Source organism: Poecilia reticulata, linkage group LG7 (genome assembly GCF_000633615.1).
Source record: "Poecilia reticulata strain Guanapo linkage group LG7, Guppy_female_1.0+MT, whole genome shotgun sequence".
In the NCBI taxonomy this organism is placed as follows: Eukaryota; Metazoa; Chordata; class Actinopteri; order Cyprinodontiformes; family Poeciliidae; genus Poecilia; species Poecilia reticulata.
The window spans coordinates 3,403,298-3,415,725 of NC_024337.1; the positions used below are offsets into that span (position 1 = coordinate 3,403,298).

The 12,428-nt window shown below is 36.6% G+C and overlaps 3 protein-coding genes across 5 annotated transcripts in view; 2 read left to right on the forward strand and 1 right to left on the reverse strand.

Annotated features, from left to right (window-relative positions):
- slco4a1 (solute carrier organic anion transporter family, member 4A1) overlaps positions 1–3,099 on the reverse strand; it is a 34,251-nt gene extending 31,152 nt beyond the window's left edge. For 2 of the 3 annotated variants that reach the window (XM_008412839.2, XM_008412841.2), the window contains exon 1: positions 1,609–1,747. The gene's annotated coding sequence lies outside the window, so the exon portion shown is untranslated. Of the gene's footprint in view, positions 1–1,608; positions 1,748–3,037 lie in introns of those variants that run through there. The other variant, XM_017305949.1, reaches the window with a different exon arrangement.
- A 5,053-nt stretch (positions 3,100–8,152) lies between these two features.
- On the forward strand, positions 8,153–9,976 carry LOC103467064 (nuclear factor 7, brain-like). The gene is made up of 2 exons (XM_017305681.1): positions 8,153–8,416; positions 8,528–9,976. The coding sequence occupies exons 1-2, from the start codon at positions 8,162–8,164 to the stop codon at positions 9,611–9,613; spliced, it is 1,341 nt and encodes a 446-aa protein (XP_017161170.1). The 5' UTR covers positions 8,153–8,161; the 3' UTR covers positions 9,614–9,976.
- Positions 9,977–10,943: 967 nt separating this feature from the next.
- Positions 10,944–12,428, forward strand: part of LOC103466921 (nuclear factor 7, ovary-like) — a 6,441-nt gene continuing 4,956 nt past the window's right edge. The window contains exon 1 of the mRNA XM_008412842.2: positions 10,944–11,234. Within this exon, the coding sequence (XP_008411064.1) occupies positions 10,977–11,234 (258 nt within the window). The 5' untranslated portion in view covers positions 10,944–10,976. The remainder of the gene's footprint in view (positions 11,235–12,428) is intronic.

The window sequence follows — 12,428 nt, forward strand, 5'->3', positions numbered from 1 at the left end:
ATCCCAAGTAAGACGTGGACTGGTCATGTGTAGACTTTCAGCTGCTTCCCTTTACTGCTGCTGTCACTCCAGAGCTTATTCATAGAAATGATTCCGGTCACAAAGTTAATTTAAGAAAAGGGAATGATGACGTGAGCATGTGTAAACATGATGCTGCAGAAGGCTACCAGAAGGTTATTTCTTTAATTTGGATTTTTACTTCAACATTCTATGAACGCACATTCTGAATATTGAATCAACTTTCAGCTTTTGCTCCTTTCTTGCCATTTTCACTTCTTTACATTTTTCTTGATTTCTAACATTCATGTAAACACTGTGTACAGAAGCTATCATGACCTTACAAGTCAGAACACAAATAAAAAAAAAGTTGTAAAAATTATGATCCCCATTATAGGCACTGAGTTACATTAAAATTAAATCTCAAAATCTGAAGCGGCTTTAATAATTCTGCTGCTGATGTGAGCCGGAAAACCTTGCAGGAAGCATCTAGATTAGGCTTTGCATGGAGTTGGGCCCCCAATTAATTCTGCTCAGGGCCTCAAATATTCTTACGACACCTCTGTTTCACCTTGATAAACAGTCATTTTGAACAAATCATAATAGCAATCTATCAAGTATAAGATCTAAGACAAATTCTGGTTCCTTAAGAACACAAAAAAAGCACATCCAGTCCAATTTCTAAACACTTTTTTAAAGATTCTAGGAAAGGAAAGTTGGCAAAGGTTTGAGACAAAGTAGATGTCCATAAGTAGATCTCCATATCTCTAAATCACCCTCTAGTTCATCTGATGCGCAGTTTATGTCTATTTTACTAGACGACTTAATGTTTCTTTTTTTCATGTCTGCTTCCGGCTCCTTAACCATTAGAGCAGAAATACTTTCTGCATCTGTCTGCGTCGCCACATAAGGGGAAATCCCTCTGTTACTCTGCTGCATGGCTGCCTGATGCAGGCTCAGTCAGTCAGGTCTGGCCGTCTGGCTACAGCAGCGCACAGGTTCTGCAGACCGCGAATGAAACAAAGCGCAGACGGCGGAACCAAATGACACGTAGGGCGCTGGAAATAATATTTTTCTCTTCCAGGTTCCAAATATCATACGCATTACGCGGCATGTCTACGGAAGGTGCAGAGTCTCATACAAATAAATAAATGAAAATATGTAATTGAACAGAAAACACGTGACTGCATGGTGGACGTTCTCATTTTGAGGGGAACCCTCCACAGACACACATGCAGGGAGTGGATGATCCTGTGTCCTGCAGCGGTTTTGAAGAAATGCGATTTAAAAACAGTCAACCTCGATTGGAGACAATATGACATTTTAAAACGGATTTCAGCCACAAAAAAGGACAAATACACAGAAAAGCCTGGTTATTGTCCGACCAGCGCTGAGTTCTGCTTTACATATTACAGATCATGCTGAAGGATGATCTGTAATACTATTTATTTACATAAATAAGTAATATTTATGCTCATATTATCACCAATATTTCTTAAAGCACATTTCAGACTGAGTGCATTGGGACAAGAGCAGCTCAGGCAGTTGATGCACCAAACAGCGCATCCTTCACACAGCGGAAATAAAGCAGCAGCAAACCTTGTTACCGACCTTCATCAGCCTCGCGTCTTCTCATTGAACGATCTGTCCAGAAGGGAGACGGAACGCAACAGATGTGCTCCGTTTGCATCAACGCCGCTGTGAGAGGAGCGGTGTAAGCGCTTTGTAAAGAGGCTGATGTTCAGCCGTGTGGCGCTATCAGCTATGGACCAATCACTGAGCGCAAAGAGGAGAGACGAGCTGAAGCAGCGCTGTTGTCATTTGATGAGCGACGGTGTATTAGGGCTGTTTTAGTTAGAAAACAAAGGAAGCGTGCATTTCCACAAAAAAAGAAATTTTTTCGATTAATTTCAGAAATTCTCTAAAAAAGAAAAAGAAAAAAGAAAAATGAACTTGACGAAAAATTGCTCGAAAAAAAGTCAGAAACGTATGTTCTGATTAATGTCAGAAAATTTCTAGACAAAACATGCCCGAGTTTGAAAAGTAGAACATGTTTTACTTTTGGAAATTTTCTGAGTTTGAAAAATTGAAAACAGCATTTCCAAAGTTGAACATTTAGATATTTGAGACAACCTTTTTTCTAGGAAATGTAAGACTTTTCAAAATGTCCCTGTTTTCTCTAGAAGATGTCTGAGTTCTTTTGGCGGAAATCTATTCCTTTTTTCCATCTTGACCGTAACATGCCATTGGAGTGGTTGGGAATACAATCAATAAATAAATAAAATAAAAACAGGTTACTGACATGTAAATGGACTGAACTTATATAGCACTTTTTCCGATCATTTTGACCACTCAAAGCACTTAACACTAGAGTCACATTCACCCATTTGCACTCACCAACGCATACACCAATATGCCGCTCGGCAATTTGGGCTTAAGTGCCTTGCCCAGGGGCACATTGACAAGTGGCAGGAGGAAGCTGAAATCAAACTTACAACCTTCCGATTACAAAACAACTACTCTCCCCACACAGCCTCAGTCACCCTATGTATGTATATGTATATATTCATACGACAATGGAACATTTTGTTGATAATGTTGGAAAAACACTATACAAGTCAGAATATTTTACTTGCAAAATATTTTGCCTTGCAAAAGAATAAAGAACATTCCCTATATTATTCAATTCAATTCACTTCAAAAAATACTTCATTCACCATCCCAAAGGGACAATAAATATTGCTACAACACATATTATCAAATTATTTTCAGAGTCCTTGTGAATGGTGATAACTGACTGACAAATAAAATAAAGTTAGATTTTCACCATGTTTACTTGGCCCTATTTGAACACAACACAGATTTATATTATAACTGTACGGAAGTGCATAAAAGTTAGTCTGTTTAATCAGAAACAATAATGGTTGAGATCATTTATCTATGTGACCATGAAGAGGAAATCACGGTGGTTTAGAAAACTCTATGCAGTTAACACCAAGCACATGTTGTTTTAGAGAATCACTGTGAATTCTCAACTTACCTTCCAGGAGTCGGAGATGATGAGAGAAGATATGACATTAGAATGATTCAGGATTTCTTGACTGTTCAGTTGGAGTTGCTCTGCAGTCTTGTCTTCTGGTGTCACTAAAGTCCTCACAGTGCTTTAGAACCAGTAGATAACATCCTGCCCAGGGTTTTATAGTCAACAAGCTTGCAATATCTTTACTGCTAAATGTTAAAATGATCCACATAAAATATGTCATAAAGCTAAATTATTCACCAGCTTGTATCATAGGAAGGACATCATTCCACAGTATAAGTTCAAAGAGTAAATTTTTAAGAGGTTAAAAGCAATTCATATTTCACAGAAAGTCATCTTTGTTTTTTAGTTTTTCTCAGAAACTGAGATTAGTTTCAGAGCTGAATTACTGAGTGGAGATAAGAGTGGATTCCTGCCATGTTAAGACTGTTTCCATAACACCATTGTCACATTGAACATGTTTGGATCCATTTTTAAAATACCTTTTAAAAAGGCATTTTAAAAGACCTTTTTAAAATGGCCTTTTAAAATGCCATTTTTAAAATGCATTCTTTTAGATACCTATCTAAAACATGGATATAGATATCTATAGATATCCATGTTTTAGATATCTATATCTAAAACATAGATATTTTAAAGGTTAAAATATCTATGTTTTAACCTCTTTAAGGGTGCAAGGTTAAAATATAGATACTCCACTGAGCAGTATGGCACAGGTCGGTGTGGTTCAATATTCCATTTTGTCTGTTTCCATACAACAGACCAACATGCTGCAACATTCCTCGACCTCCTCCAGCTGTAGGTCATAGGTCATAGGACAATTAGGTACGGTTAGGTGAAGCTACACAGCTCATCAGTTGAGGGACAGAAAACACTGCTTGCAACAAGAACAAGATGTAGTGCATTACTTTTACCATCGTACGACTGCGACACGTCTGGGGTTAACTCTGCCTATGAGTAAGATTCCAACCAAACCACACAGACCCATCCCATACCGCTCAGTGGAAACCAGGTGGTCTGGGAAACTCCTTCAGTCAAACATAAAACTTGTTCAGAATATGATATGAGAAATTAACTTAATTTTATTCTAAGTTGAAGCTTCATCTCTTTTTTCAAAGTGGTCGCTAGACATGTAATAGATTAAACTCTTCCTGCTGTTGGCTGCTGACACTCTTGGGGAAATATAAAATATCAAACTTGTTAACCAGTTTACTAAACGTATTGTTTATTAGCTGATGTTACTTTCAAATAGTTAAAATAAAATGTCAGATTTAAATACTGCTCTGATTTCAAAATCCACTTTTTTTTGTTTGCTGCTCCTGTAAGGTTAAAATCAATAGTCATAACTTCACCAGTTTGATGTAAGCTTATTACAAACAACGCTAATAACGGTAGGTACATTACTTAGCATATGAATGACAAAGCATCTTTGACGTGTTGGTATGGTGGGGCCCAAATGAAAATATGCATAGGGCCCCAAAAAGGCTTGAATTGACCCTGTTCACTGTCTGTATGTTTTTTAATGATGTCGGAGAAAAAGGGCCCAACAAACCAAGTGTCCAAATTTGAATGAAACAGCAGTTATGGTATTGGAGCGTAATGATAGCCGATTTGGTTTTATTATGAGCTGTTGTTCATATAAAGAGTGTATTTGCTGTATTTGCTGTATCAGACAGCACAGAGGACCTGGGAATCAAAATGACCCAAAGAATCCAAACTTTTTTTCATGTATATCACGTAGCACACTGTAGTAAGTTAATTAAGTTGAGCTGCACGTCTGAGATTGTGTGATTTTGTTCATAAGTGAAATGAATTATACAAACATTTTTTTTATTTAATATTTATTTCTTTATTTCAAACAGGTTTTAAAAAAGCACAAAAGAACAAGCAAACAAGCGATCAGTAGGACAGAGAAAAGCATGCACACAGATAAGCAAGAACAAAATAATGTGTTTACTATCACTGTTATGTTTGAAAAGGGGTAGGAAGAAGTGAACACTTATTTAATCATATGCCTTATCTCAAATTAATGAAATATATTACCATGTTAATATAGTCATGTGCCTGTTCAATATACTGTGCTAAAGAACCAACAATAAACTATATTATATTGACAAGATGGTTACAAACTAACTCTCATGAGACAAGAAAATGTATGGATAGTAATACTAGTAATGGCAATTGTAAATAGCAACCTGACATCCAGCTAGAGTTCCCTGTACAATGTGAGTAACATTGCTTTGTATTTGTTTTTAAAATAGGTACTTGGACATTGTTTTAGTTCCATATTCAGTTTGTTCCATTGTTTGACCCCAGTTATAGTGATACAAAAATCTTTTCAAAGTTTTTCTGATGCTACATATTTTCAAATTCGGTGTTCCCCACCTCAATTTCATAAAACATTTCCTGGAGATGTTTGTAAGAGATTGTAATGGATTTTATACATAAATAAAACATTACTTGTTTATCAAACACAAGTGATTTATAGATTACGCATTAATATCCCATGCAAGCTTATTTAAATCCACCTGGTCTTGTTGAGAGTCTGGAGTTATGGGTCTGTCTGGGCTCTACTTCTCTCCTCACAGTTCTGGCAGTTTTCCATCAGAGGGCGCCACGGAGCCATGGTTCTTAATTTGCTCTACTGCGACATCAAGTGGACAATATATGTAAAACAGGCAAAATGATTGAAGCTTTTAAATTGGATAAATTAGATGTGTGAGAGGTATGAGATGCCAATAGATAAATTCTGCATATTGTCTTAATCTGAGAGTGCTGAGTTGTGAATGGGCTTGTGTTAGGTTAACCATGTTTATGTCAATGACATTTTTTTTGTATTTATTGCTTGAAAATAACAAAATAAAACCTTTTAATGGTTTCAGCTCTGTTTAGAGATGATTCTGTCTGCTGCAGAAAATAGAGTGTGGATGTAGCTAGAAAAGCATCAGCAGGTTTATAGAAGGTGGAGAAAAACATTTTCTGTCCTTCTTATTATTCCAATACTCTAAATAAAAAGAGTATTTGTCTCAGTCGTTGAATAATAAAGCCATATAGTGTTTATTTCTTCAACAAGCAGGCCTAAGTATAGAAATGAATTCCCTTTTTGGATCAGTGAAGTCATGTCAGTCTCAGTGTTTGCAAGCTTAACTGTTAACGATGACCCTGAGAACAATTTCAGCCCTTTAACGTTGTGTTCATTCTTGTTGTTCTTGTTAACTGTGTGTTACAGCTGAAGAGGAACAGAGCCATGTGATTACATATTTTCAACAGATTTACTTGTGATTTACTACAGTTATATTAAAATATCAACAAAGTATTTCTCTGTGCTTTCCAATAAAATCCAATAATTTTTTTCAAGTCTTTCCTAAGCATTTTAATTTTGTTCAAATCTCCTGTACTGCACCCATAAGACGTTGTGAAAATTGACAGCATGTTAAAAACCTCATAAGAGTTTGAGTTATAAACTGTTTGAGAATTTTAGCATTTAAAGTACCAATCTTTATATATTATAGTGTGTAACGTAATATGCATAAAGTGGAAAATGACAGAAAAATAGGTACATAGGTGTTGACCCAGTGGAGGTGGTGCCAGACAGGAGAATGAGGACTAAGCTTCAGCGCATGCTGGAATACCCGTCTCTACCCATGCACCACTCTCTGACAGCACTGAGCAGCTCCTTCAGTGCCCGGATGTGGCACCCTAAGTGCGTGAAGGAATGATACCTCAGGTCTTTCCTTTTGGCCGCCGTCAGACTGCACAACACCCGCTGCTCTCAATAGTTTCCTCTCCACTGCAAGCAATAAACCTGGAATTTATTTATTTATTTATTTATTTATTTATTTATTTATTTATTTATTTATTTATTTATTTATTTATTTATTTATTTATTTATTTCAAACAATACTGTTTCAGTATTTCTATATTCACTTGATTTCACTTGATTTTTATATTGGTACTGGTCTGTCCTTTATACTGCTGTAACAATGTAAATGTCCCCACTGCGGGATTAATAAAGGAATATCTTATCTTTTCTTATCTTACAGCGATGTCCTCAATTTTAAAATATTTACTTTCTAGAGCAGATCCAGGATGTTGGTCACTACAGGGAGCTATATTCCCTCAGCAATTGTTTTTTTTTTTTTCAGGTTCTTTGCCCTGACGCTGCTGCTGATGCTTTCTGCCACCGACTTAGACAAAAGCAGGCGGTCCACCCACAGATCAAGGGCTTCACATAGGGTACCAAAAAAACTCAGCCTCATACAAAAGCATTATAGCTATAGTAACCATAACAAGAACACATTTAAAATGTGTAAAATGCTAATAAAAGCAAAACAAGAGTAGAATATTTGCCTGATAAAAAGATGAATCACTCTCCAGGATCAGTCACACTCACCCAGTTCCTGCTGCAGACATGAAACATATAGTTAAGATCAGCATGAATAATTTGGTTCCATCAGACCAGGTTGTGTTATTTTTTTATTGGTCCCATACTCTCTAAGGTGTGTTCTAGCAAGATTCAAGAAGGCTCCCATATCCTCTCTGATTGGCTCGTTTTCACAAAGAAACATTGAAGTTCAGCATTCAGATCTAGGATGGGATCAGTTCTAGGCTAAGTATCCAAATGATGAAGATCATAATACTTTTAGGTAGGTCCAGAACTGCGGACATTTGTTTGTAACCTGCCAAAGACTTGAGGTTTTAAATAATTTTGGGACTTGTTAATGAAGAAGTAATTGTAATTCATTCTAAATCATGTTTCATTGGAGGATGTGGAATTTTCTATAATTGAAAACTAACCTGCATACTGTGAATTCAAAATGCTTTTATTATGATTTGTAGTCTTGCCATAATCTTTCATAAAATTGGGTCTTTTTTAATGGTGACCAGTGTTTGTTTCTTTCATTCTCAACTGAGTGGTACAATTGTTTCAGTAGAGCTAGAAGGCATGTTATCCAGCCAGCCTCCTCTTTGGTCTTTCACCACTAGGGTAATCCACAGCAGAAACGAAACCTAAGGAGGTCTGTTAAAATGCTGCATGAAGTTTGGGTGGGGCTCTTCCAGGAAACAGAAAGTTATTTCCTGAAAGCACAGATACACACAGAGGAGAGCAGATCAGACAGAAGCATGGCGTCTTCTTCCTCCTTCTCAGAAGATCTGACATGTTCAGTTTGTCTGATCATCTTCACCGATCCAGTGACCCTCTTCTGTGGACACTCTTTCTGCAGGGAATGCATCACACTTTCTGTGAAATCACTGAATCAGTGCCCACAGTGTCGGGCGACTGTTCCTACAGACAGGATGGATTTCACAACTAATCACATCTTGAAAAGCCTTGCTGAAAAAGCAAAGAAGGAGAAGGAATCTGGAAAATATCCTGAGGTAAGGTTTCAACTTTAATACGTATTACAATCACATAACATAGGACATGACTGTTTACCAGAGGCTAGAAGTTAATTGTTGACGTTTTTTATTGCTATATTGACTCCAAAGGCTGCTGTGGGGTTTTGCCCGGAACACGACGAGAAGCTGAAGTTGTTCTGCGTCACTGATCAGCAGCTATCTTGTATTATATGCAGAGACTGTGAAAGACATGAAGGACACAAGTTTAAGCCGGTTAAAGAAGCTGCTGCATCAATCAGAAAGGAGGTAGAGACTCTGGTGGAAAAGGAATCTTCTGACATCTGTGCCATAGAACATCTAGCCGAGTCACAGAACGAAGAAATAAGAAAATCCAAGGAGAAATCTCAGAAGCTGAGGATCCAGATTAGCAGCCAGTTTCAGGAGATGCACCAGTTTTTGAAAAGGAGAGAAGATGAAATTCTGAATGAGCTGAAAAACAAGGAGAAAGCTGAGCTTAAGAAGATGAGACAGAGCTTAAATGTTGTTGAAAAAGCTTTAACTGAAGGCAGAGAGGTGGGGGAACAGATGAAATCTGTCCTGGAGGTTACAGAACCAGAGGGTTTCCTAAAGAGCTGGTCAGAGAGCAAAATGACACCAAAACCCAAATCAAACCCCAAAGGATCAAATCTCAAAGTGGTGACCTCTTCTCTCTCACTGGGTCACTATGAGAGCCACCTGCAGTTGTTTGTGTGGAAGGAGATGCGACAGATGATCCAGCCTCAAGCAGAAAGGCTTTTATTTAAGAGCCAAGATCCGTTTGATTTGTCACAATGGTCAAGTCATTCTTGTTCATGTCAAAGATCTTGTTATTCTTGTGGCAGGTCAAACGGTTACTATAATTCCTCATGCAATTGTGATTCTAATTTTCACACTTTACTATCACAATGCCAGAATTACTACCAGCTTCAAACCACTAACACAGTTAATATAAATCAGATCGCACCAGGACCACATTATTGGGAGATAGATGTTGAAGATAAGAACTGTTGGACAGTACAGATAAAGAATCATTCCCTGACGTGCAAAGATGACAAATTCACCACTACTCACAAAACAACTGTAAAAGAAGTAAAGCTTGCAAACAAACCTAAAAAAATTGGCTTTTATTTGAACGGCAACTCTGAGGAGCTCCACTTCTTTGATGCTGACACCATGCAGCATGTTGAAGTTGCTTAAGTTCAGTATGAGGAAAACAAAGAAAATATAGAAATGGTCATGTAAAAAGCTAAAGTGTCAGAAATTAAAGAATTTTGTTGTGGCATGAACTTAAACATGCTGTTGATGCTACAAAAAATTCCACTGTGACTTTTTTAACAGCAATTCTAAAGTCTCTGCTAAAACTCTTATTTGTTTAAAGGTTTTGGCAGAAAGAGAGGATCAACCGGTTCTTAGGTTCAGGGAGCATTTGCATTTTCACTCAGGAAGAGTCTGGTAAATTCTTTTGCATGACAAATTCTGTAATTGGACATATGCTGCTGTTGTTGGGAAACCTGTAATAAGAAACAATTTCTTTTTTTTTGTTTCAACTTTACTTTTTTAATAGCTGAATTTTAAAACATACTATACCTTAGATCTGTTGTAAACATTTATTTGTTAAACTGAAACATTTTCCTAGCCTATAGTCAATGTAAAAATGCTTATGATGCTTAAAATTTCATTTGGTTTTCATTTGTTGACTTTTAGTCAAAAAATTGGTCCCTCACCTGGATGGACCAATTTTCTGAAAGCTGATCTCCCTCGGGTTCCACCAGGATTAGACTTTAATTAATGTTTGAATTTAAATTTCATGACATGTACAATGTAATTCTTGTTTGCTCTTTTAATAATGTAAATGTAAAACACTTGGGTGATATGAATAAAAATAGGAAAAAAAATGTCTTTATTTTTCACCCTCAAACACATTTGACATATACCTCATAACTAAGCAATTTGAATCATTAATGTATGAAATAATTAACTTCATGCTATGAAAATAATTTTATTTAAAGCAGTAGTATAATTATTTATTTCCAGGCCTGTTTAATGAGTTTATTTTTTATATATTTCTGTTGAAGCAGGTTTGAAAAGTAATGTCTGACTTTCATTTGTATATTTTCATAGAATTGTTATTCATTATTTTTGCCAGACTTTATTTCTGATCTTGTGAGTTTTTCTTTCACCAACCGAGGAATACAAACAATTCTTTCCATGTGTGTATATCCCCGATTATGCAAATATAGACTTTACCCTGAATGAAAATTCTTGAACATATTCCAGTATGTTCAAAAAATATTTTGAACGTCCTGAACAAAAGATTTCAGGAGTAACAAAATTAAAAATATGTTTCATTAATGGCAAACCATCCATCTCTACAGACCCTGAGTGATCCATGTTGTGCTTGGTATGCTTTTCATTCCTACCCCTGTATCTGCAGGTCATGCCACATGGCATGACTCCAACTCTCTTGCCTTATCACCACACTGGGTGTGGCGTTTCAGAAAAATGAACCAACAGATGAATCCTCTGCCTGGCTGAACAGGTTCAGAGGAAAGCAGCAGCCATGGCGTCTGTTTCGTACTCAGAGGAACTGACTTGTTCTGTCTGTCTGACCATCTTCACCGATCCAGTCAACCTTCCCTGTGGACACTCCTTCTGCAGGCAGTGTATTTCAGAAGTGCTGGCCACACAGCAGCACTGTCCAGTGTGTGGGACAGCTGTAGCACTGGAGGCAGCAAATCTCCCAACAAGCATTGTTCTGAAGAGCCTGGCCGAGAAAGCCAAGGCAAAGCCGGACAAAGGGAAACAACCGACAGCAGAGGTATGATGTTATGTTTATGTGTGGAATCGTCTTCTAAAGGTGAATGCTTATAAATTGAATTTAAATGCCCTGTACCACTTTGCATTCCATGAATTAGGTTTTTATACAGCTGCATACCAACATGAACAGGTTGCAAAAAACATTAGTTGTAGATCACAAAAATTAACTCTATAAGGTTAGATGAATCACCTTTTGTACATTATTCCTAAAATAAATTACACAATTATTACACAATGTGCAACAAAATGGTAATCATTAAACAGACTTGTAAAAATGAAGAATAACTGCAAAATCTCTATATATGTACCCTTTATATAGTCCAGTCACTAAATAACTGAGCAACAACTTTTGGTTCTTATCTTTGTCTGCAAACATGGACTGGTGGGGGGGGTTTGTGTAGATAGGAGCCAGAGATTACCCAGCATGCACTTCAATTTAGAGGAGAGTAGTATTTAGTTAATGACATAAAAACTAATCTTTGATAAAAACAGAAAAACACAAAAAGAGGTGATAAACACTTCATAATCAATCAATCAATCAATCAAATTTTATTTGTATAGCACATTTCAGCAGCAAGGCATTTCAAAGTGCTTTACATAATTAAAACAAAAACAGAAATAATCAGTGAGAAAGAGAGAGATCAAAAAAAACAAAAAACATTACATCATTAAAACGTCGAAAAGATAAGCCTGTTTTTAAAAGTAAATTACAGTGAAGACGCTCAATAATTATAGCCTAACATGCAGTGTTATTGAAAATGAATCTGGGACTGAAATGGTTAAATTTGTATGAATAATCATTCCTTAAAAAAGGCGTTTGTATGAGAATAATGTTTTTGCTCAGTAGTAGTCATATCTGGATTTTCATCTGAAGTCATTATATCCTCCTAACTACCAGTAGTTCATTTTTTTCCTCTGTAGAGGACATTTATAAACTTGAATATCTGCCACCCCCTGCACTCTACTGAATTAATTCCTTTTTGGTATCTGGAGAGGACATTTAGGGTTTTTCAATGATACCACATGTGAAGGGGTTAGAGTTACCCTAACCCTGCCCTTTTGTACGTACCTTTTTCTAATTCATAAAAATGGCATTTATCAGTAATAACACATTTTATGGGAAGAGACAAAGTGCATAAAACCTTTTATTACCTTATGTAACAGTTATGGGCTACGCAGCTAACTGCGGCTACAA

What these genes read in the sequence shown, in the direction of transcription:
- LOC103467064 (XM_017305681.1), top strand. Translation starts at nt 8,162, where the DNA reads ATGGCGTCTTCTTCCTCCTTCTCAGAAGATCTGACATGTTCAGTTTGT. An exon ending in AATCTGGAAAATATCCTGAG is followed by an intron (nt 8,417 to 8,527) that starts GTAAGGTTTCAA and finishes TTGACTCCAAAG; the next exon opens with GCTGCTGTGGGGTTTTGCCC.